Source organism: Excalfactoria chinensis, chromosome 14 (assembly GCF_039878825.1).
Source record: "Excalfactoria chinensis isolate bCotChi1 chromosome 14, bCotChi1.hap2, whole genome shotgun sequence".
NCBI classification, from domain to species: domain Eukaryota; kingdom Metazoa; phylum Chordata; class Aves; order Galliformes; family Phasianidae; genus Excalfactoria; species Excalfactoria chinensis.
In genome coordinates this window covers 1,315,676-1,339,392 of record NC_092838.1, presented here as the reverse complement: position 1 = coordinate 1,339,392, position 23,717 = coordinate 1,315,676, and the positions used below count along the sequence as shown (strand labels likewise).

Here is a 23,717-nt window from a genome sequence, read left to right as displayed (position 1 = left end):
GTGCTGGCACCAAGGGAAAGGGTTCAGCCACCCCTGCACCCAGCAAAGGCTGCTCCAGTGCACAGCAAAGGGCAGCAGCAGCCCTACACCAGTGTGTCAAGTTTAATCTGTGACACTTGCAGCACTACATCAGTGTGTCAAGTTTAATCCAAACGGGTGCAAAAAACCCGATTAAAAACCACAGTTCAGGTGCTTGGTCCCAAAACCAGGGATTGAGGGGTGGCTCTTGGCACTGCCCTGGTCCCACAGCCACGGGATGCTCTGGGGTGAGACAGTGCTGCTGCTGCTGGTGGTGGTCCTCAGCCATAGTGGGACGTGGGTGCCCGGCTCTACCCCAGGAAGGTGGAGATGAAGACGCTGGTGTCCAGGTTGAGCGTGGCGTGCCACCAGCGGTCAGGGAAATACAGCACCTGCAGGGAGAGCACAGCAAGACACAGCAAGAGGGGGGCAGCCTCATCCATGCTGTGCTTTATAGCAGGGTGAGGAGGGCACAGAGCCGCTGCAGGACTCACCTCCCCAGGCCGGATGGTGCACTCCAGCGGGCGCTCCTCTGGTGGCAGCGTGGGGTAGGTGTGCTGGAGCCAGGCCAGCGTGGTCTCATTGGGGTGGAAGTGGGGTGTTTTATCGGGTGGGTAAAGGAACCAGCGCTGGAAGGAAGGCGGCAGGAAGGCTCAGCCCTCAGTGATCCCTCAACGCAGCCTGATTTTCCCTGTGGGCAGCGCTCACCTTCCTGCCAAAGATCACCTCGGAGTAACCGGGGCCGTGCCAGTGGAAGGGAACACCAGAGCCTGAGCCTAGAGGGGGAGATGTGTGCTGTGCCAGCCCCGAGCTGCCCGCAGCCCACACCCACAGCCCAGCTCCCACCTGCAATCCCAAAGCTGTAGGCTCCGCTGGTGCCCGGGATGCGGAATGGAGGCGGCACGTAGTGCTGGAAGAGGGATCCCCACTCGGTGAAGTTGTTGTCCCCGAAGAAATAGAGGGTGTCTGAGGGGTGAGCACGGAGCCGTGAGGAGCAGCGAGGGATGGGTGCTGCAGATGGATGCGTGTAGGGCTGTGCTACCCACCACTACCCAGCGCTGCTGGGTCCTGCGGCTTCAGGAGCTGCTCCACGTACTCCTGGAAGGGGACATCCACTGCGGGCAGAGGGACGGCTCAGGAGCCGCGGGGACAGCGGGGTGGATACAGCCCCCCACCCCCCCCATACCCTCACCTTTGCGGTAGGAATACGTGTTGGCCGTGCTGAGACGCACCGGGCGCTCCCCGTAGGCAGCCAGCAGCTTCTGGCGGGTGCAGAGAGCCTGGAAAGCCTGCAGGACAAACCAGCAGCGACCAACCAACCCCGCTGCCAACCGCTCACCCCGCCGCCACCCAAACCCAACCCAGCGACCCCGGCGGCTCCTCCCAGCACTCACCGAGTTGTCGGTGACCCCACGGAGGATGACGGGCCGGGAGAAGGCGAACCTGGCAGGGAACAACGCGACCCGGGAAGGGCTGCCTGTGGTCAGCGGGGCTGCCCCTCACTCCCACCCGGCCCTCTCCCCCCCCCCAACCCCGGAGCCGTCCGTACCGCTGCAGGAAGAGCTCCGGGCTCACGGAGCCGTCGGTTCTTTCCACAGTGCAGCGCCGCTCCTCCGGCACATCGCCCTCCTGCCTGCAACGGGAGCGCGCTCGGAGCCGGCCCCAATAGAAGCAGCGTGCCGCCTTACCCACCGCCCTTACCAGCCGCCAGCACCGCCTGCGAACCGGGACCAGGCCAGGGGAAGGAGCACCGCCAACAGCCGCCGCGCCGCGGCCATGACGGCAGCATCAGGACTACAGCTCCCGGCGTGCTACGGCGTCCTGCGAGGGACAGGCCTTAAAAGGGCCACAGCTGAACCCGAGGGAGGTGGGCCCCGCAGGGTGTAAAGCAAGAAGGAGAGCCGCGCACAGCTTTGGGTTTAATTCAGTACAAAATGGCTGCGTCCGGAAATAAATACAAAGAGAGGGGTAGAAGGGCTGGAGTCTGCAGCACCGCAGCCAGAAGCCTCCCAGCACCGCTTCCTGCTCCCCAGCCCCACAGTCCTGCTGCCCCCGTGCTGCTGCCGTTGTGCTCAGCTGTACTCGCAGAGGTGGCCGCAGCCCGCCGGGCAGTGCGAGCTGGTCTCCAGCCACTTCATGATGTGCTGCAGGTGACCACCGTGACTGCAGCCCTGGCACCAGACAAAGAGCCCCTTCACCACGTGGTGGCACACGGCGCACATGCTGGCACACTGCCGACACCTGGGAGAGATGGGGTGAGTAAAGAGCCTGGCCGTGTGCACCCCATCACCCTGCTCCCCCTCACTGCCGTGCTCTCACCTGTCACAGATCCAGCCCCTGTTGCTCATGGGCCGCTTGCAGTTGCTGCAGTTGATGTGGAGGGTGGTGGAGGCTTGGTTGAGGCAGTTGATGGCACGGCATGTGCTCAGCTTGATCACCTCGTTGGAGATGTTCCAGAGCTGGAAGCGCTGCAGCAGGTCGATGTAGGAGGTGTACCAGTGCTCCTGGGGATGAGCGCACACAGCTCAGTGCCAGCTCCCCCCACCACCATCCCAACCCCAGCACCAAGAGGCAGAGTCCCAGCTTGTCCCCACGTCAGCAAGTTGCTGCACCAAGAGCCTTCCAGAAAGGGCCTCAGATTCAAAGCAGTGAAGGAAAAAGCAGAGGGCACCCACTTCAGGGGCAGCAGAAGAGCTTCCTTTGGGTACCTGGGTCTGCTCATCGATCTCCTTGCGGATTCGGTCTCCCAGCACAATGAGCACAGACACAGCTGTCTGCACGTCCCCCTGCTCGGCGTAGAAGAGCAGCGTGTCACGCACGATGGGGTTGAAGAAGTCGGAAGGCAGGCGGTTCTCATAGAGCGAGTGGGAGATGGAGATGAGGGAGAAGGACTCCACGGGTGTCAGGGACACCGTCTCGGCCTCATTACCACTGACATGGGGGGAGTCAGCCTTGTCCTGCAGGTGGTCCAGGGCTGACGGGTTGTCTACGATTTCATGGCGCAGGGGGAAGGCTTCCTGGGGAAGGCTGTACTCCTGCTCTTCTGCTGCAAGGAAAGCCATGGAGAATGAGTACAGAAAGGCATCAAGCTGGATGGCCAAAGGACAGGAGCAGCTCTCGCTCACCGTGTGGGTTCTCGTGGTCCATCATATAAAGATCATCTTCATCCGCCTCCACGTCTCCCAGCAGGTAGTCTGCAGGGACATCGCTGCCCTCTGTCTCCTCATTGTCTGTGTCCGGGGGAGAGAGAAATCAGCACATCCCATGCACAAAGATCAGCTGAGGAACAGCCTCAGGACTTGGGCTGTGCCCACCCCATAAACGTTACCCTCGTTGTTGATCAGGGTAGAGGAGGAATCCATGAGGATATTTTCTGTGCGGCTTTCTCCTTTGCTGCGATCCAGCCTTGACTCAGTGCCCAGCCCGGAGGGGATGTCCTTCAGGTTAAAGCTGTGAGAGAAGCCACTTGCTTAACCTAAAAGTCCCAGCATACAGACCGGCTGTACGTCTCCAGCTGGCATTTCAAAAAGACACAGTAATTTTGCTGAGGGCAAAGTCAGCTGTCCCCACTTTATAACTTAAAAACCTCAATCCACCACAATTGTTAGCGCAGCCTTTTCTCCCTGTCTGGCATCTCTGTGCAGCCATCGCAGAGGCGCCTACAGAGGTTTCCTTAAGCAACTTCAGAGCTGAGCAGACACTTGACTCCGTTTCTTGATGTTTACATTCAGCTTAGAAGTGGGTAAATAAGAGCTGCCTCTCTGCACGATGCTTTATTTGTTATGCATCGCTGCTCACGGGCTCCACCAGGACAGAGAAGGAACTGAGAGGAGCTGACACAGAGCCACACTTTCCAGTCTGGATCTGCAGTTTTGAGGTGATGGCAGTGGCCTGTCTGGCTGCAGAACCTGGGCAACGTTTGAAGTTATTGGAGTCTTTGCTGCTCATCCTGGGAGCCCAGCCTTTCAAGGTCTATGAACTAATTAGGAGCCCTCACTCCTCGCTTTCATAAGTCATTTGGAAGAGGAAAAACAAGTTTTCCTGCTTCATCAGCACGCAATGAGGTTCCAAACCCCATGAACTATCCACAGAGAGGAGCTGTCGTCTCCCTTCAGAAGAGGGAGACCTCTCTGATTGCAGCAAGACTTGGGGGGGGGGGAGGTTCTGCATCCCCAAACCCCAACACAGCCAGCTTCATACCCTGTTTCAGACAGGGGCAACAACAGCAGAAGCCCACAAGGCTTGAGGCCCAGCTGGTTCTAACAGCTGCACTCAGATGACACCATCCTACATAGCAGCACGGGACTGAGGCTGGGGCTCTGCTCTGCTGCTTGTGGAGCTGCTCCCTTACCTGTTCATGAGCGGGAGAGTGGTGCTGCCCTTCCCCATGCTGTGGTTGAGGTTGGTGGATGACACGGTGCCAAGGCTGGAGTAGATGATCCGGAGCATCGTCCACGTTTGAGCCACCTGCGTGTGAGAGTCACAATCAGATTTCACCTCTTACAAAGCAGCCCCTGATACCCATCATCTGTCATTCTACCAAGCTAAGAAGGTCCATGGGGATATCAAGTTTCTGGGCACAGAAGGAAATCTGTGCTTGCCATAGGCAATGGCACTACAGATCTGTGCTAGGGCTGAGCGAAACCTTCCGAGGGCAGCTGCAGGGCAGAGAAGGGACAGAGGGACCAAATAGCAGAGCCAGGGCCTCCACCCATGCTCACCTGGTTGCGGTCCAAGCCCTTGGCCACCTTGGCATTGTGGTCACAGAGCTCAGCCAGGGGCCTGCCAGCCAGCGCGTACTGCTTGGCAGTGTGCACAAACCAGTCCATGCTGCCACTCTCCACATCTGTCTCAAAGACACTGAGGGCACTGGAGGAGGAGATGTACTCAAACTGCTCTGTGGGGTCCAGCTTGCGCTTGAAAAAGATGGGGTGGCGGCGGTCCCCGATGTAGGGCTTGCGGTTGGAGTCAGAGGAGATGAGACTTTCCTTGGCTGCAAAGGCCAGGTCTCCATAAAGGCTGTAGCACAGCCCCTCGGGGTTGGCCCGGTCGATGGGCTGGCTGGCGTCCTTGAAGATGTGCTGGTAGAGGGTGCTGTCTTTGGAGCCGGACAGGAGGAAGTAGGGGTCGTGGAGGTGACGCCACACGATGCCCGTGGTGACGTCCTTGTGTTCCTCAAACATGGCAGAGGGGATGAAGGGCCGTCGTATGTCCCAGACATAGATGTTGTGGTCCACCATCATGGAGCAGGTGGCAATGTGGTGCTTGCACTCCGGCCGCCACTTCACCCGGGCTACGGAGGCGATGGTCTGCACGCAGTAGATCTCCTTTGCCCGCGTGGTGTTCATGTCCCAGACCTTCACCATCTTATCCCGGCCGCCTGTTGCCAGCCAGCCCCTGTGAGAAGGATGAAGGAAGATAATGATACATCAGACTGTGGGATGGGTGGTGCCCTCAACACAGATATACCCATGTGCCAGGACATGGCTGAGCCTTGTCCACACCACAGGAGGCAGCTGGGCTGCAATCACATCCTCCCGCACATTGACCTAACACCTCTGCTCTCAAACAACGAGGTCAGACAGCACCTCTCCCTCCTGTCTCAGAGTAAAACCACGCTCATCTGACAGGCTCCCAGCTTCCCCTACCCCCTTCTCCATCCTCAAGAAAACTTGTTTCCATCTTCCAACACCAACGCAAGAGGCTGGGGTCAGAGAGCCTGCCCTGCTCTGGAAGGCCCCAACCCATTCCTAAGGCTCTCTGCTGCTGAGGTTGAGCAGCTGGCAGAGGCCTGGCTCCGTACCCACCGGTCCTCAGGGTGCCAGTCACAGCAGAAGACGGGGCCGTTGTGGGCTGTGAACATCCTCTCATAGCGGTCGGGCCGGCGGATGTCCCACAGCTGCACGTTGCCGTTCTCAAAGGTGGCAGCAAAGGTGAAGTAGTCGCGGATGCTGAACTGCACATCACGCACACTCTCCGACTGGCCTGAGCAGGGAGAGAAGTTGAGGTGCAGTGGGACGCAGCTCCAGCAATGCTAACAGCTAAGAACTAAAAAACCTCAGCAGTATCGCTGCTGGGAGAGATATGGAGTCCCCCAGCCCTGAGAAGAGGGAAGGAGGGCCCAATGCAGTCCCAATGATCCCTACTAAGCCCACACTGAGCAGCCAAAGCCTCTCAGCTCCCTCCCTGCCTGCTCCAAGCACAGGTCTTATGCTCAACCCTCCTCATGGTTCTGGGCAAGCACAGGGGCAAGCAAGAGATTGGGCTCATACCAGAGAAGGTGCTGACAGAGTCCTTCTTGCGCAGGTCAAAGCACTTCATGTAGCCATCCTGGGAGCCGCTGAGCAGCATGTACACCTCGGTGGGGTGGAAGCAGACCTTGTTGACGGTGCGCTTGTGCTCGGTGAACAGCTGGTCCTGCTTATTGCGGGACGGCTTGCCCAGGTTCCAGGTGACCACCACGCCATTGGTGGCAGCGGTGGCCAGCAGGTTCTCGTCCATCTGGTGCCACACCACGTCGGCACAGCTGAAGTTCAGCGAGGGTTTGCGGCCCACACGGAGGTTCAGCTTCTCCACAAACTGCTCCTCTTCGATGGAGTAGATCTTGAAGATGTTGCGACCGGCCACCACAACCTGGGCTGCGTCGCGGCACACGCTGATGGCGTTGGCAGGGGCGTCCAGGTGACAAAACATGGTGCGCCCTGTCAGGGTGTTGCCCCCCAGGGCCGTGCTCACCCTGGCCATCTTCTCCATGGCCGTCCTCGGTGCAGGGTCCCCTCTCCGGGAGCGAGCTCGGAGGCTGGCAGCCCCGCAGGCTGCATCCAAGCCCCAGCGGCCGCCCCGCGTCCCCTCAGCCAGTGCTGATCAGGGGTGGGTGCAGCTCCGGGGTGTTCTGGCTTTGCATCAACTGCGTGGGAAGCTGAAAGGCCAAAGCTCGCTTGGTACCTGTGAGGAGAGAGACAGAGCTCGTGCCAGGCTCAGTGAGCACTGCACTCCTTGGGGTGCTCCCCTGGGCTCCCTGCTACCCCTGTGTGCAGGAACAGCTTCCTGTAGGGCCAGGGGCTGCTATGGGACACAGGGACTGCTATGGGACACAGGGACTGCTAAGGGACACAGGGACTGCTATGGGACACAGGGACTGCTACGGGACACAGGGACTGCTACGGGACACAGGGACTGCTATGGGACACAGGGACTGCTATGGGACACAGGGACTGCTATGGGACACAGGGACTGCTATAGGACACAGGAACTGCCTGGAGAGCTTTTCCCCCAGCCCCACTCCCTTCAGCCAGGCCCCCTGAGCCCCTCAGAGGCTGCATTACCTCATCTCAGGTCCCACCATGGCCCACATCCCCCTCAGAGCCCCTTCACAGCTCCCATAGGGCCTGCTCCAGGCCCACAACCCCCTCAGAACCCTCTCTGAGTCCTTCAGGGCCTGCCAGGCCCTGCCGCTGCCCCACAGCCTCCTCCGAACCCCGTCAGGGCCTACTCCCGACCCACAGCACCCTCAGGGCGCCCCCGGAGCCTGCTGTCACCCTCCACGAGCCACCTATTCCCCCCTCAGAGCCCCCCATCGCCCCCCGTTACCGCAGCGTGCAGCCCCACGCAGCCCCGCCGGCCCGGTCGGCCCACGCCCCGCCTCCCTCCGCTAAGCCCCGCCCCTTCCGCCGCTACGGCCGGGAGCACCACCCCTTGTCAGACCACGCCCCCTAATTAGGCCACGCCCCTTTCTGGCAGGCCACGCCCACAAAGGCGTTGGGGTGCGGTGGGGAGTGGGGCTGTACTGGGAGATACTGGAGCGATGGTGGGATGTGAGGGAGTGCTGGGGGTTATGGGGAGACATGGTGCTGTGGGGGGGCTCCTGAGGTTTGGGGGGCTCTGGAGGGGGGATATGTGGGGCACTGGGATACACTGGGGGAGATGGGTGGCTCTGGGATGTACCTGGGGGTGCAGCGGGGGGATATGAAGGGGTACAGTGGGATATGGGGGTACAGTGGGGGATATGGAGCCTACAGGGGGCTGGAATGGAAGCTGGGGATGTGGGAAGTGTGGAGAGAGCTGGGGGTGTGCTGGGAGATATGGGGAGACACGGGCAGGGAATGTTGGGGGGGTCACGAGGGTGCACAGGGGATATGGGGTCATGGGAAAGTGTGGTGGGTGGGCTGGGGGACATGGGAGGCATTGGGGGTCATGGGGGCACACTGCAGCTTAGGCATACATGGGGGATATAGTGGTGCACTGAGAGGGTTGGGGAGATGAAGGATGTTGGGTTGCACTGGAGATAGGGAGGAATTGGGGTATGAGGGTGCACTGGGGGTTGTGGGGGTGCACTGTGCCACGGTGGTATGTGGGGGTGGATGACCAGGAGGTGGGTTTGCAGGATGGGGCACGCTGAGGGGGTGCACTGCAGGGGGGGCTGATGTGGGACCAGATCTGCTGGCACCCCCAGCCCAGGGCACCCTCAGACCCCACTCCTACCTCACCTTTGGCTTTGCTCCCCACTTCCATCTTCCTTTGGGGGCTGCACCTGCTCACCCCGGTCCTGTGAGGAGGAGTCCCTATATGTGCCCCCACCTGTCCCCATTGGGTGCCCAGCACCCACTTCCCATAGTGACGTGCTGGCAGTTTTAGGGGTGCCACCCTGACCTGGAGCACCCCAGCCCCCTTTCAGGGCCAGAACCTCGGGCTGTTTTGGGATGAGAAGTGGGTGTTTTGGACAAAGGAGCCAGCGGAGGCGGCGGGTGGTGCAGCAGTTCCTTCCCGGCCGTTACAAAGGCAAAACAACCCGAAAGCGTGTCCGTGTCCGTGCCCGTGTCCGTGCCCATACCCCGTGCCGGCTCAGCCCCCAGCTCCCAACACTTGGGGTACCCCGAGGTGCTGGCTGGGCCCTGCAGTGGGGCGGTTTGGTGGCACCCGGGCGATGGCTTTAGGTCTGGAAGAAGCGGCGTTGCATCCCGAGGTGACGTCCCCCTGCCTTTGCTCGGCGTCCCCGCTGTCCCCGTGACACCTGCGAGCCGCAGTGGGACACAGGGCCGGACCCCCAGCCCCATGGGGACAGTGGGACCCATCCCAGCCGGATGAATTGCCTCTGGACATAAGAGTGGCCACAGTGGTGATGGCCCCCGCATCCCTCCATGTTCCCCAGGCAGTAAAGGGGTGACAGCCCCTAGCAGCAAGGGGATATCGCCCCACTGACCCCATTGGAAATGGGGCGCAGTGATGTGTTAGGGGGGGGAGTAGGGAGGGAGGCCACAGCCCAGCTGGGAGAGCTGTGTGGAGGGGCTGGTTGGCAGCAGGGTGGTGGGTGCCACTTGTCACTGTCCCCCCTGCTGTGCCACGAGACTGAAGCAAGCGAGCATGCGAGGGTGGAGGAAAGCATCCTATGGATGGGCAAGGGGGGACGCACAGCACGGGGGGGGTCAGCTTTTTTCTCCCATCTGGGGCTGCCCATGGCTCTGTGCAGGGGGTCCCGGGCTCCCGTCCGTGCAGCACCCATGGGTGCCAAAAAGCAGGGGTCTCCTCTCGCTGTGCCCAGGCCCCTCTGTGGCTGTGAGGCAGGGGCAAGTTGGGGGGTGCTGGCATCCAGGACATCGAGGCAGGGGCTTTACATGTGGGTCAGTTGAATGAGCAGCGTCTTTTGCACCCCCCCTAATCCTGCCGACGGGAAGAAATGGGTTGGGTGCCGTCGCAGCTGGGTTTAGGGGGGGCTGGTCCTCATCAGGTGGGCGCTACTCGATGACCATGCAGCAGGGCAGGTGCTGGGAGAAGTACTTGAAGAGCTCTGGCGTGGCTCCAGGGCAATTGGTGAGCTCCAGCTCCTCCAGCTCCTGCAGCTGTACCAGCCCCGAGAGGCCCGTGGTGGTCAACAAGGGGCAGCCTGCAGGGGGACAATGTCACTGTCACCACGGTGTTCCCATCCTTGTCCCCATCCCCATTCCCTTCCCCGTACCCCCATGTGGGTGCCACAGGACTTGAGGTTCCCTGAGCTGCAGCAACCCTGCTGTGATGGGGGTCCTCATTTCTGTTCCCAAGGACTGGCCTTGCCCCCGTTCCCAGACACCCCCAGCCCCACATCACCTCATGCACAGGTCTCACCAGCAAGAGATAGGAGGCGTAGGCTGCCCATGCCCAGGAGGTGCTTCAGGCCGAAGTCCTGCACCTGTAAAAGATACAGGAGTGGGACCAAGATGAAGACAGGCAGAGGTGCCAAAAATGGGGTACGGCACTCATGGATCCTGAGGCTGAGTGGGGCAGGGTGGTGGGACTGAGTGATGGAGTCAGGTGGCGGAGCAGTATGTTGGGTTATAGTAACAAAGAACAGGAGTGCAATAGGGTGATGGGATGTGGAGGTGGAACGTGGTGGTGGGACATGACATGATGGTGGGGCAGGGTGATGGAACAAGGGATGTGACAGTATGATGGAGCTGAGCCCTACTGAGCCTACAGGTGCCCCCCATCTCTCCCCATATTCGCAGCTCCACATCACCCCTCTGCCCAGGGCTCTGCATCAGACCCATGGCAGCATCCTGATTTCCCATCCCATCCCAGCTCGATGCCACCAGCGGTGTGTGTACATCCATGGGCTCCCAATGTGGGCAGCCCAGCCCTAGTTCTCCCCTACCTGGCAGCACCAGCGCAGGTAAAGGCTCCGCAGGGATGACATGGTGGACAGGTAGCTGAGGCCAGTGTCAGTGATCCGCACACACCTATGGAGACATAGGACAAGCAGATGAATCATCTCCAGCCCATGGCCAACTCGCTGCACCCACCACCCTTGGCATGATCCCATACCTGTCGAGCACCAGCTCCTCCAGCTTGTGCAGGTCACAGGCGATGTACTCCAGAGCCATGTCTGTGATGCGAGGGCACCAGGACAGGTCAAGGCTGCGTAGCTTGCGCAGGTTCTCGGCTACCAGCTCCACACCATCATCTGTCACCTTGGAGCAGCCCGAGAGGCTGAGGACACTCAGGTTGGGCAAGCTGTGCACCATGTTGACCACGCCATGGTTGGTGATCTCCCAGCAGGAATTGAGGCGCAGGGTGTGGGTGGTGTAACCCTGCTTGGCCGTGAAGTAGGCGAGAGCCGTGTCCGTCACATGGTAGGCTTGCAGGTTGAGCTCGGCAAGGTTGGGCAGGAGCTGTGAGATGGCCGCGATGGCATCATCAGCCACGTTGATGCAGTCGCTGACGCTCAGCGCTGTGATGCGGGCATTGAGGCTTGACCACAGCCCGGCCTCCGTGAAGTCGTTGCAGCCCGACAGCTCCAGCCTCACCACACCCTGCATCTGCTCCAGCATCACCTGGCCAGGGGCAGCACAGAATCAGAGAAGCACAGAATCACAGAATCCTAGCATCACTGAATATCCTGAGTTGAAAGGGACCCACAAGGATCACCGAATCTGACTGCTGACTCCACACAGGGTCACACAAGCCCTGTGTTTGAGAGCACTATCCCAGCACTTCTTGAACTCTGGTGGCTTGGTACCATGACCACTGCCTTGGGGAGCACGTTCCATGCCCTCCACCCTCCAGTGAAGAACATTTCCCTAAGTTCCAATACAACCCACCCCTGATTCAGCTCCATGCCATTCCCTCATTGCTCAACGGGCATCATCCCATTACTCTGCCTCTTCCCACTGATCAGCCACATCCTTACACAGCTGCTCCTTCCTGGAAGGGATGGGTAAAGGCTGTATGTACTCCCATGGGTGATGGGGATAAACATCCTTCCCCAAAAGCTTGGGAGGGAAGCCTTGCACCCTTCTGGATCCCAGGCCACGGGCACAGGGACGAGTAGGGTGCTGATGCTGCCTGCCTGCTGATGACTGGGAGGTGGGCCATGCCCTTTGTGGGGAAAGAGAAAGCTCTCTCTGATACAGACTGTAGCATGCTTGTTTCCAGGTGCTGTTGTGCTTGTGGATTGACACATCTGGACACGTTGTGCCAAAGCCTGGGAGCATTGCCACATGGTGGGGAATCAAGCATTGTCCCCCAAACCTTGCCTCCACCTTGGGTGCAAACAGACTATGGAGACAGCACTAGTGACATCCATGGGGACATCTCTTCAGGGCAATCCATAGTGCCGCCTTTCTGGCATCTAACCCATCCCCAGTCCCTGGCCACCTCACTGGTGCTGAGGCCACCTACCTCCAGCCCTGCATCCGTGATGGTTGACCTTTTAAGGCTCATAGACTTGACCCCCTTCTTGGACAAGGGGTAGTTGTCAATGAACTCACAAATGTCCAGGTCGGAGACGCCCACGAGGCAGAAACCATCAAAACCCCGCACAGCAAAGCCCTGCAGGCTGACAAACTCCTTCTCACCACCAGGCAGGACGTTGTAGAGCTCTTTGGTGTGCAGGACAGGTGTCAGACCCACCCAAAACTTGGGTTGGTAGAGCACTCGCCGCCACGCCTTGCACACCTGTGCCAACACACACTTCTCACAAGCCGAAAAGTACCAGAAGAGGCGGTTGAGGATCTTCTCATCCACCACCAGCTGCCTCTCTGATGGTGAACCGGGCAGCCGTTCTGGAGAGGGATGCTCCGAGCCTGGAGTGGCCTCGCTCGAGTTCAGTGCCACCAAGGAGGTGCCGGGAGGGGATGAGACACCAGCCAGAGCGGCCAGGGAGAGCGGTGAGGCCAGGCTGGGGACAGACAGGTCGCTGCGGGGGGTTAAGGCTGGGCTGAGGATGGCAGGCACGGAGGAAGGCTGGCACAGGCGGTTTTTCACGGCGGGGGTGCCTTTGGTGATGCTGGCAGAGCCGAGGCCGTTGGGCTGTGTGGGGATCTTTACCAGTCCATTGCGAGGCAAACATGGGGGCTTGGTGTCGCCGTTTCTCGAGTTCGACATCTTCCACGGGTCTCTCTGCAATACAGAAGGGTGGTAAGCAGGTTTAGGCCAGCACTGGGCTCACTGGGATGCATGGCTTGGGTGACAGAGATTACACATGCCATGCTGTCCAGTGAGCCCGTGCCAACTGGGTGCTATGGTTTGCAGTGGCACTGCATCAAAACAAGCCAATAAATATTTCAGCTGCAGCCAGACAGGCTTTCAAATGGCCCTGCCACACCCCACCATGCATTATTAATCACATTTCCCTCTATAAATACAGAGGTGAATAATTGATGGGGGCTTGATTCCCCCTACCAGCCAGTGCCTGGCACAGTGCCCCAACAGTGTCAGACCCATCCTGCCAACACCCTGTGCCCCAGCACACAAGCTCACCCAAACCAAGCCCTGACAAAGGACTAGGTTCCCATCCCCTTTAGGGCCCAGCTTGAGATGGAGCCAGAGGAGGCTGGGCTTCCAGAACATCCATGGACATGGGAGGAGCTGGAACCTGCAGAAATGGAGCCCATGGGGATAAGAGAGACAGAGTTGTCACTCCCGGGTCCTGAGGGACAGGCACTGCTCAGTGACAGCCATGCCTGAGTGGCACATTAGCTTGTGTTTGCTAATGGGACCTGAGGACACAGTCACCAGCTCAAAGCCACAATAAAAGCTGAGATTAAAGTGAGAAAATACTTTGGATGGCTGAGGCCTGTAAGAAGGGAGCCTGGCAGAAAGGGAACAGGAGGTGGCAGTGGCCATGTCCCTGCTTTCTGCCCCCAGGAAGGTGACTGAGGGCACCAAGAAAGCAGAGTATTGGCTGTTGAGGCTGTTGCAGGCTTTGAGGCTGTCCCACCCTGGAGACAGTGCTGGCCAAAGCCAGCCTCTACGCTGCACTCCAACAGCCCCACAGTCCCAGGACACAGCTGGAGATCTCCCTGCTGCCCCCAGCCCATTGCTCCAACCCTCCCATCATCTCCATGCCCTGCTGCACCAGCCAGAAGTGGAGCAGCCCCCCGAATTGAGAGCCCAGGAACCCCCCACCAGCATGGTGAAGCTGAACAGCAGCTTTCTCCCAGACTTTGCCCCATTCTTTAAGGGCTAGTTTTCTGCCCATTCACCCTGCAGATGGGAAGCAGCCAGTGGTGAAGCCTCTCACCTCCCCACAGCAGCCTGGCACAGTGGCATTGGCACTGCCAGAGCCCATCCTCCGGGAATGGATCTGGCCCTGAGCAGACAGCCTGACGCCGCTTCCCACTTGGATGCGGCCTCTGCTGCCTTCACTTACACTGACCTATAGAGGGTTTGGGCCTCAGATGCTTGGCTAAATTTGCTTGAAAGAAGGAGAAGAGGAGGGGAAAATGAAAAAAAAAAAAAACAAACCACACAGCAGCTCCAAGGTTGGCAGCAATTAGGGAAGCAAACAGAACGTGCACCAGGGTGTCTAACACAGCACTACAACACAAATCAAAACAGATAATTACTGCACAGCACAGAAGGGCTGTCGCTCCGGCACGGAGCCCACAGTGAGAGAAATTCACCATGCTGGCTGCCTTTGGGGAGAGGTCAGGTAGTGGGAGAGGGGCAGCCTGTGGTCTCCAGACATCGGAAGTCAAGTCAGGATTGGGGGCTCCCACGGGGGGCAGCCACAGGAGGAGACAGATGCTGACAATCATCAGACTGTAATTCAGCCAGAGGGAGGCGTTGGCAGCAGTTACAACCAGCTCATTGTGAGGTTCACCCTCAAGGCAGGGCTTGGGTGGTGGACTTGGTGGCTTTCACAGTTCTGCCTTGGGAAGCTGAGCTAGCTTCCCCTGCCCCAGGCACTGAAGCTGCCTTTCTGGCTTACAGATATCCCAAGCCATGAATGAGCTGGGAAGTCACTTCAAGTAGAAACACAAACAGGGATGGAGGCCTTCTGAGCAAAGATAGGTTTCAGGCAAGGATAGCAGTAAGCCGGGCCTGCAGGGATATGGCTGTGTCCATCCAGGCTTACTGTACATGGCTGCATCTCTCTGAGAAAACGGACAACCAGGAATTCTATCAGCCTGAAAGCATCAGGACCTCTCCTGGAGAAGAGAGCACCTTGGAGATTGTGGCAGGGAGCACAGGCTGGGGAGGATTGTTGGCTTAATAATCACTTCTTCATTGCCTCTGGAGTTGCCCCTCACTGCTCCAGGAAAGCCCCCAGCAGCAGCCCTACAGTCTCCTCTGGCCTAGAGGGGAGCCCACACTGCTCCATTGTACAAAGTGCAAGTACTCCATCCTTCAGAACTTCTGTGCACTGGGATACAGGGGGCACACCATGACCTGCCCCAGGCCTTTCCTCTAATGCACTGGGACAGCCTTGGGAAAGTCAGTACAGAGTTTTGCACTCTCAAGCCCCAGTTTTGGCACCTTTGTCCCTTCTGATGTTCTTGCAGTTCTGCAGATATCTCCACATATTTGTTTTTTACCCTTACTCCAAAGCAGAGAAAGAGCAGAGATTTGATCCTTCATCCTCTCTCAGAAGGAGTCTTAAATGCTTGGCATAACCATCCTAACTCTGGGACTTTACGAGAAGGACTCAGCTTCAGAGACCCTCATGCAAGCCCCCTCTGCTCTCACAGGCCTCATAAAGGAGGTTTCTGTCAGCTGTACCAAATCTCAGTCCACAGTGGGAGGAAACCTGACAAAAGCAAAGGGCACATTCTTTTAGACTCCCAAATTGATTCCAGGGTGCACATTTCACAGGAAATGTCACTGCGGAGAAATCGCTCCATTCATGAGGGCTTTCTCATCCACAATGAGTGATGATGCAGTGGTGGGGGGCGGAATTGACGCAGGAAGAGAGAAGAAAGAAGGGGGTCTAAGAGTGTGTCACTACAAACATTATGCGGATGATGAAGCTGGGAAGGATAAGACAAAAGTACCAAGGAAGAGAGCATTTGTCCAAACCATTGGAGAGTTTACTGTCTCCATGTGGTAACGATAAGGGATGGGAACCTCGAGACACAGGTGGGGTGGGCAGTCACCTGCTAGTGCCATCCCCGTGTATGTATGGGCTCTCTTTGCCCAGGCTGTGGCAGAGATGCACTGGGTCAGTCTGCAGTCCAGTGCAACCAGATTTGAGGGCCACTGTGGGCTCTGGGCTATCAGGGCAGCTCAGGAGATACCGGAGGCTCAGGGCTGGCAGGACTCGGTGGTCCATGGAGAGAGACGGGCCGAGGCCGGGCAGTCCCGTTCAGCATTGCAGAGGTCCTGGCAGCGTTCGGCACCGCGTACAGCCACGCAGCTCCCCTTCCCTTCAGGACTATGGACAGCGACAGAGACCCAATTCAGCACCATGGACAGCAACACCGGCCCCGTTCAGCGCGGCGGGGAGCGGCGTGCCCCGCCGGCCTCGGGCACCAACACTCTGCAGAAACACCCCTCAAAACGTCCCGAAAGACCCCTACCGCCTTTACTGTCCCCCGTAATGCCCCCCCTGCTGCTCCACCAGATCCCTGTGTAGGGCTCCTGCTGCCCTGCTAGCCTCCCGTGCAGCCCTGCTATTGCAGTGCCAGAATCCAAGGCTGATGCAAAATTATTTCTGTAGAGCTACTGCTTCAGTGACAGAGAGCTGCTCGGCAGCAAGCAGCCATCGCTCACGGCTTTCTGCACACACACACATACACAAACAGATATGCTTGGACACACACACACACACACACTCACATCAGAGCCCTAGGGGCTGGCGGATGCACCTTGCATGAGCCTCGATATGGAGACGCACACATACATGCACATATATACACACAAACAGACATAAGCGCATGCACACACACACTCACGCAGGGTTGCATCAGCTGAATTCATTAGCCCATCTATTTTTACTAATGCAGCAAATCAAGTTGCTCTACAGGCAGAGAAAACACACCCGAGACCCAACGCTGTGGCAGAGCACACAGCCAAAGCTTTTGTCCAGCAGTCTCAAGGGTAACAGCTGCCCAGAGCCACCAACTGTGCACAACAACCCCAACCATCAGCAGTGCTATGTTGGCTCTTGCTTTGGGGGCTGAACCTGAAGACCAAAGCACATGGTAGCAATAAAGATATCCCTCTGTAAAGACTGCCTTCCCCAGCAATGCTCAGCAATGTGCGGGCTGTCTCTTGCTCTGACTGCATCAGGTCAGCCCACTGTCTGTGCAGTGTGCAATTGGGGGGGGGGTGGTGGTGGTATATGTATGGATGTCCTCTCAGCACCTTGGCAATGCAGAGGAGGCAGAGAATCCTCAAAAGAGCCTCTTACTCCCCTAGAGATGGAGGGGCAGTTGCTGTGTTTAGGTGCAGAGGCTGCCTATACAGAGTCACCTTTATGAGTGCACATGTGGACCAGAGCTCTGAAGCTCTGGACTAACACACATCAGCTGGGAGAGAGGCTCAGAGCACAGCTCCAAACTCAGCACTATCTTTTCCACTGCAGCACGAACCAGGAATTCATGGTGGGAAAAAGACCATATTCTGCTCTCTGTCGCTTGGCCCAGAGACCTGCCTGTGTGATGGGAGCTGGGAAACTCCTTCCTAGGTTTATCCTGAGAAGACCTTGAGAGACTAGGAAGATGAACACAGCTCTCCTGCTCCTCTCCCTGCTCCTAATCATGCCAGTGAGCTCATTCCACCTTGCAGTAGACAAAGAGGCTCGTGGGGTCCTGGGAAAACACCCAAAGGCCAAAGTTCCCCACAGCAGGCAGTAGGGTCCCCTCTGGCTGCTGCACTCTCTTCCCTTGTTCTTCCCAGAGTTTGTCACTTTGGTGTGATCCCAGCCTGAGTGGGAGGTAATGCTGGCTCCACTCTATGCCGGTCCATCCTCAGCCTTCAGGAGGGCAAGGAGCAGCACTGGTTCTGGCCATAGCCATTCCAAAATCTCACAAATACATTAAGCATTGACCTCGTCCCTATCCCAGGCAGCTCCATGCTTCAGGAAGAGCCTCAGCAGGAGGAGGAATCCACATCCAGTCGTGGTTGTCAGCGAACTTTTATGCACAGACATGGACAGAGTTGGGTGGCAACTGTGGCTGACCTGGGCTCACCTCCTCCAGCCTCCTTCAGAAGAACCAGGCCTCATTGCTGAAGGGAGGGTGCTCATGCTTCCATGTGCCTCAGCTAAGCTTCTCCCTGCTCCCTGTTAACCACAGGGTTGTGCTGAGAGAGCAGTTCCTGTTGTGTAACACCCAGAGTGTGCCCATTTGATGGAGCTGGGCACACTGTAGCCCTGCTCCTTGCCCCTCTTTGTCCCAGGAACAGAGTGCCCAGACATAAACGAAAGGCCCTGAGTGCTGATTAAGGGTCTCATTGAGGAGAGATGAACCAACCTGTAGCTGTTCCTAGGACATCGATGAGCTTCCTCGGTACTGCTGGGACAAGCACCTCTTCCAGGGCCTTCAGACCTCTTCATCACTCCAGACATGGCAATGGCCACACAAACAGTGAAGCTTTTATGCCAGGTCAGTGTGACAGCCTGAAGCTCTCAGCACCATGGAGCAGATCTGAGGCCCTGAGCAGGTCCTGGCCACAGATGCCCGTGATGAAAGGGATGATCCAGCACCAGTATCAGTCTCTTCCCATGCAACCAGCCCATCCTGAGCCCTGCCTGGACCTGAGATAACACAGTTCACAGCTGGAACCCGTGCTATCCCATGGCACCTAGACCTGGGGTGAGACAGAATAGGTATGAGGGAAGTGGTGGGACATCAGGGCAGGGAAGCAGTGCTGAGCCACAGAACTGCTGCTGCAGGGTGCTGGAGTTGCTCAGTGCTGATATAAGCTCAGAAAGTTGTTAGGTTCTGGCCTCTGATTAAGGTCATGGCCCTATTGCAAGGAGGCAATGCAGACAGTACTTCATGTCCTCTCACCCGCCTCAACTTCCCCACCAACCATCAGTGCTGACGCTGTGTGATGGGGGCTACTGATGCTCCATGGGCCAGCAGGAGGCCCAAACCCAGCTCATGGGGCAGCCCTAAGGCCAGCTGCTTGTCCAGCTCAAACAGACAGAAACCCCGAGGAACACTTTCAGCTTTCCTGCTCTACCATCCCCAGAGCACCTGAAGAATACATGCAGACCCATGATGGGTGGGCAGGGACTTGGAATGGGTAAGAAACTGCCAAAGGATTTGTGCTTGCCTGCACATTCCATTCTGCTCCTGGCACAGCATGAGCACAGCTACTAGCCCCAGAAGCAATGGGTTCCCAAGAGCCCTGGCCTCCCTTCTGTCATGCTATGTTCCCATGGGGTGTTCAATCTGGAGGTGGCCACACCGGAGAGAACAGAGGACCCTACCATTCCACTTGCCTTCCCACATGCCACCCCCAGCCCCAGCTTGAGCAAGGACCCCCAGCACCACCAGAATTCAGATTTGGGGAGCCAAGAGGTTCCCAGTGGTGGAGAGGCTCAGCCACCACATCCCCACTGCAACAAAGAGGAAAACAGGCCTGGAGGATGGAGCAGGGATCGATGTGGGGGAAGCCAGCTCGGGGAAAAATAGATATCTATCTCATTAAAAATGGATGCTGAAGCGAGTCCTCCCCACTCCAAAGCCACCTCCCTCCCTCTTCCTGGTAGCTGGAGTGAAATCAGCGCTGAGCTTCCAGAGGAGGGGAAATGCCAGCACTGTGCATCTCTGCACTCACTGAGTGCCCCAAACCCCCCTACCCCAGCCCCTGACCCAGAACCCCTGTCAGAGCTCCCCTACCACAGAATCACTCCAGTCTCTGCCATCAGAACACTACCACATCCTGCCAATGCCACCAGATCAGGCACTGTGGTACAGTGGAACCAAACAAGACCCCATAGTAATCTCAGACCCCCACACCAATGAGGCCATGGGAGCTCTGCCTAGACCTGGTTACAGCTCACCAACCTTGTGCCTTAGTTCTCCCATCATCTGGCCCAGCCTGCCCTAGCACAAGGAGCTTCACTCCTGTGGAGATTCTACAGCCACAGTGGGGTGCCCCGTAATGAGCTGGGACACTGAGATGCCAAGATGTTGGGATGCCAAACTGCTTGGATGGCGGAGTGTAAAAGGGGGATGGAGTGCAGGGATTTTAGGGTAGCAGCCTGCTGGGATCCCACTGTGCTGGGATGGCAGTGTGTTGGGATGACAGGATGACAGAGTGACACTGCTATGAGGTTTTAAGGTGCCAGGAGTCTCATACTGTTGGTGTGTTTGGATGGTGGGGTGTCAGGATGATGGGGTGTTGCAGGATCAGGGTACTGGAGTCCCACAGTTTAATGGTGCTCAGACATAGGGGTGCCAGGATGGTGAGGTGCAAGGCTGCTGGGATGCTGGGGTAATGGGATGCTGGGATTTTAGATTGCCAAGCTGCTGGGATCTCCTAGTGTTTAAGTACCAGGGTCCTGGGTTGCTGGAATGTCAGGGTGATGGGGTGATGGAATTATGGGGTGCTGAGAATTTAAGGTGCCATGGTAGCAGGATAGTGGAATCCCATGGTGCTAGAATGCTAGGATGCAGGGGTCCAAGGGTAATAGGTTTTAGGGTGCCAGGGGATGCAGCTCCAGAGGTCCCAGTCTCTTTTACCCCACAGAACCATAGAAGAAGGTGAGCAGCCTGAGGGGGTGAGGGGGTGCTTCAGGAACTGGGGGGGGGAAGGGGGGGAGATGGGGAAAACAAGCAACAAGGCAACAACCCCCCACCCTACCTTACCTCTCTCCATGCTGGTAACCGCACTCATCCCAAAGCCTCCCTACAGGGCAGCCGGTGCCAGCCCACTCCCTGCCTTCTGGGCCCCCGTTCGGGGGGAGGGAGGGGGGGGGAAGCGGGGGAAGGGAGGCGAGTGGTACAGAGAGGGGCTTCTCCGTTACCTTCTCCCTCTCCTTCCCCCTCGGCCAGGAGCACAGGGCCCATTCCGCCGCCGTTATATAACGGTGCTGCGGGATGCTGCACCGGGGGCTGCGGCCCCAGCCCCCTCCCCGCCCGCCGGGGCCGTACCGCGATGTGCGGGCTTTGTGTCGCAATGGTTTCCCGAGAGCAAATCACCATCATCATCATCATCAACAATAATAATAACAAAAAAGAGAAAAACAAAACAACCCCCCCCACCTTCCCAAACAATAAATAAGCGATCCCTTACCTCCAGCTCTCCCAGCTCATGCCATGCCGTGCGCGGACAGCCGCTCCTTTCCTGCGCGAGGAAACCTCGAGGAGGAGGAAGAGGAGGAGGAAGAGAGGAGGGGAGGAAGATGGGTGCTCGGTGCCGCTCGGCCTCAAGCCGACAGGAAAAAAGGAAAGAAGCGGTGGGGAGGGGAGAGGGCCGGATCCTGCTCGGTGCAGGGCAGCTGTGAGAGGCTCGCACACGCGCGCACACGCACACGCGCGCACACGCAGCCTCCTCGCGTCCGTACCGCCGCCCGTTAAAGAGACACCGCCGCCGGGAGCGGCAACGCAGCGTCGAGGTCCCCGCGCTGGTCCCGGTCCTCGCGGCACCGAAAGGCAGCGACCAGGTGAGGGGGGAAGGAGCCGGGGAGCTGAGAGCCCCCGTACCGCGGGGAGGGACGGGAGGGTGGGAGGCACCGGAGGGAGGGGTGGGGGTGGGAAGAGGGAGGGAGGGATGCGGGGACGGATAGAGGGGTGGAGAAAGAGATGGATGGATGGATAGATGGAGGGATATATGGCTGCAGGTTTAGGGATGGAGGGGTCGATGGATGGTGGAGGGATGGAGGGATGAATGGGTGGAGGAATGAAGGGAGAAGAGGGTGGGGGGATCAATGGAGAGGGACGTGTATGTGGAGGAATAGATGGAGGGATGGGTGCAGGGACACGTGGATGGTTGGAGTAATAGATGGAGGGATGGAGGAAAAGATGAAGGGGTGAAGGGGTAGATATGGGGATGGAGGGTTGGGTGGAGGAACAGATGCAAGAACAGATAGATGGTTGGATGTAGAAAGGTACAGATGCAGGGGGAATCATAGAACCATAGACTTGTGGAATGGCTGGGGTTGGAAGGGACCTCAAAGATCATCTGGTTCCAGAAGGATGGAGGGATGGAAGGATGGAGAGATGGATGCAGGAACAGATGAATGGAGGAAGAGATGAATGGACAGATGGAGGGATAGAAGGCTAGATGGACAAAAGAATGGATGGGCTTATGGGTGTTTTCTCTGTCTCCCCACCAGGACACTGGCAAAAGGCAATCTCTGTGCTGAACCCTCTTGGCTGATAGCCTTGGTCCCACTGGCAGCCCCCAACACAGAGGTGTGCAGTGGGGATGATCCAGCACCCTGGCAAGCTGCGTGAGCCTGCACTGAGGGAAGTGCAGATGCCTTCACTGCCCCACTTATTCCTGCCTTGCCCAGCTCTGCACCCACTCAACAACTCCAGAATGGGGCCCCACTCTCCAGACTGGAAGGGATGGGTTTAGGCATAATGCTTAACCCCTTCCCATTACACAGCACTGTAGTGGGATAAGCTAGGCTGGCTGCCACCCAGCCAGGCCCTGGGGACGCTGATGTAACTGCCAGGATCTGGCTGCCTCCATTATTTATAAGGCAGGTCGGGTTTCGTGCTGGCAATGGGAGAGTATCTGGGGGGAGGATACACACACACACACACACATACACACTCATAATCCCACCCCACAGCTGGAATTGCTGTGTCCCCACAGCGTGCAACTGCCTCTGTCCCATGTGCAAAGGGAGGACAGCAGCCACAGGGGTGATGGAGTGGGGAGCTGGTGGGGTTGAGGGCTGCTCGCACTTGGTTGTGTCCCTTGTGCGGGCACACAGCAGCCTCAGCCATCCCCCAGAGGGATCAGGGCTAGAGGGATCAGCGAGCAGCACATGTGGGTCTGTGGCCTTTTCCACGTCACACATCTGTCCCTCAGTGACCCCACTGAGAGCCTGGTGGTCCTTCCCTGTATGATGCCGTGTCCCCACAGGGATGTCCTCATGGGGACAGTCACCAGTGGGCAGTGAGTGGCAGTCCTCCCAGCTCCCACCCCTACTACCCACATGGGCTCTTGGAAGCCTCTGGAGTCGGTTCCCACTTTATGGGCCGAGCATCCCTGGGCCAGCCGGGCCGCGGGTACCAAAGCTGGACCGCAGTGCGCAGGGTGCCGTCGCCGCGGCAACCGCGGTCGCCTAGCGATGGCTGTCTCCCGGTAACCCGTCGCCTAGCGATGGGGGATTTTTCACAGCTCTGGATGAAGAGATGCGGGTTATTTTTAGCCCGCCTGCAAATCAATAGGCAGCTCCATTCGCCGCCGGAGAGGATGCACGTGCCAGGACAGCCTTACTGGGTTCTGCTTTGGGGGCTGACAATGATGGGGACAACCTGGGGACACCGCCTTCAGTGCAGCCCTACTGCCCCTGGTGGGGCTCAGACCCATGTTGTCTCCATCTGGGGTGCAATATCCTCCAGGTCCTGAAGACAGGTGAGGGCAGAACCCAGAGGTGGGGCCCCTCATCCTGCTGTGGGTACACTCACCTGGCCATGAGGACCCTCTCCCAGCCAGAAGAACACCTGTCCTGCTGTGGGGTCCCTCCTCTGTCTATGGGGAACCTCATCCTACTGCTGAGTGCTCTCACCCATGCCCGGGATCCTCATCCTGCCCTGAGAACCTTCTTTCACTTGCAGACACTCAGTGCCAAAACGAGATCCCTCACCTGGCCACGTGGACCCTCACCCAGCTAATGAGGAATCTTGTCCTTACATGAGGACCCTCACCTGGCCATGGGGTCCAACATTGCACTGCAGTGACCTTCACTCAGGGACCTTGCCCCACAGCGGAGCCCCTTGGCATGCACTTCCCCTCTTGACATCCCTCAGGACACTGAGGGGACAAGGATACACGTAGGGCCAGGGACCAGGACCCTCAGTGCCTTAGGATCC

General features: G+C 58.2%; 3 protein-coding genes across 4 annotated transcripts; all 3 read right to left on the bottom strand.

The window, feature by feature from the left end:
• Nucleotides 1-87: 87 nt before the first annotated feature.
• On the bottom strand, nucleotides 88-1,910 carry JMJD8 (jumonji domain containing 8). Its single transcript, XM_072348969.1, has 9 exons — nucleotides 1,720-1,910; nucleotides 1,568-1,651; nucleotides 1,413-1,461; nucleotides 1,211-1,307; nucleotides 1,065-1,133; nucleotides 865-984; nucleotides 727-794; nucleotides 513-647; nucleotides 88-410 (listed from the first exon to the last, which is right to left on the bottom strand). The coding sequence occupies exons 1-9, from the start codon at nucleotides 1,794-1,796 to the stop codon at nucleotides 330-332; spliced, it is 780 nt and encodes a 259-aa protein (XP_072205070.1). The 5' UTR covers nucleotides 1,797-1,910; the 3' UTR covers nucleotides 88-329.
• Nucleotides 1,911-1,926: 16 nt separating this feature from the next.
• WDR24 (WD repeat domain 24) lies at nucleotides 1,927-7,653 on the bottom strand. Of its 2 annotated transcripts, XM_072348966.1 has the most exons (10): nucleotides 7,609-7,653; nucleotides 6,291-6,963; nucleotides 5,826-6,003; nucleotides 4,740-5,415; nucleotides 4,370-4,485; nucleotides 3,347-3,468; nucleotides 3,144-3,248; nucleotides 2,727-3,064; nucleotides 2,338-2,522; nucleotides 1,927-2,259 (listed from the first exon to the last, which is right to left on the bottom strand). In XM_072348966.1, exons 2-10 carry the CDS (start codon nucleotides 6,769-6,771, stop codon nucleotides 2,091-2,093), a joined length of 2,370 nt encoding a protein of 789 aa, XP_072205067.1. In that variant the 5' UTR covers nucleotides 6,772-6,963; nucleotides 7,609-7,653; the 3' UTR covers nucleotides 1,927-2,090. The 2 variants fall into 2 exon arrangements, with proteins under 2 accessions (XP_072205067.1, XP_072205068.1); XM_072348967.1 differs by lacking the exon at nucleotides 7,609-7,653 and having other exon boundaries at nucleotides 2,727-3,061; nucleotides 6,291-6,912.
• A 1,101-nt stretch (nucleotides 7,654-8,754) lies between these two features.
• Nucleotides 8,755-21,585, bottom strand: FBXL16 (F-box and leucine rich repeat protein 16). Its single transcript, XM_072348968.1, has 6 exons — nucleotides 20,962-21,585; nucleotides 12,169-12,888; nucleotides 10,813-11,321; nucleotides 10,643-10,727; nucleotides 10,117-10,180; nucleotides 8,755-9,898 (listed from the first exon to the last, which is right to left on the bottom strand). Exons 2-6 carry the CDS (start codon nucleotides 12,871-12,873, stop codon nucleotides 9,750-9,752), a joined length of 1,512 nt encoding a protein of 503 aa, XP_072205069.1. The 5' UTR covers nucleotides 12,874-12,888; nucleotides 20,962-21,585; the 3' UTR covers nucleotides 8,755-9,749.
• Between the last annotated feature and the right edge of the window lie 2,132 nt (nucleotides 21,586-23,717).

Excerpts from the sequence above, each read along its gene's own strand:
- JMJD8 (XM_072348969.1), bottom strand. The coding sequence starts at position 1,796 with ATGGCCGCGGCGCGGCGGCTGTTGGCGGTGCTCCTTCCCCTGGCCTGG. Across the intron at positions 1,134-1,210 it reads CACGTATTCCTACCGCAAAG|TGGATGTCCCCTTCCAGGAG; the intron begins GTGAGGGTATGG and ends CTCTGCCCGCAG. Across the intron at positions 411-512 it reads GCACCATCCGGCCTGGGGAG|GTGCTGTATTTCCCTGACCG; the intron begins GTGAGTCCTGCA and ends CTCTCCCTGCAG.
- WDR24 (XM_072348966.1), bottom strand. The coding sequence starts at position 6,771 with ATGGAGAAGATGGCCAGGGTGAGCACGGCCCTGGGGGGCAACACCCTG. Across the intron at positions 6,004-6,290 it reads CTCTGTCAGCACCTTCTCTG|GCCAGTCGGAGAGTGTGCGT; the intron begins GTATGAGCCCAA and ends CTCCCTGCTCAG. Across the intron at positions 2,523-2,726 it reads AGATCGATGAGCAGACCCAG|GAGCACTGGTACACCTCCTA; the intron begins GTACCCAAAGGA and ends GCTCATCCCCAG.
- FBXL16 (XM_072348968.1), bottom strand. The coding sequence starts at position 12,873 with ATGTCGAACTCGAGAAACGGCGACACCAAGCCCCCATGTTTGCCTCGC. Across the intron at positions 10,728-10,812 it reads GAGGAGCTGGTGCTCGACAG|GTGTGTGCGGATCACTGACA; the intron begins GTATGGGATCAT and ends ATGTCTCCATAG. Across the intron at positions 10,181-10,642 it reads ACCTGCGCTGGTGCTGCCAG|GTGCAGGACTTCGGCCTGAA; the intron begins GTAGGGGAGAAC and ends TATCTTTTACAG.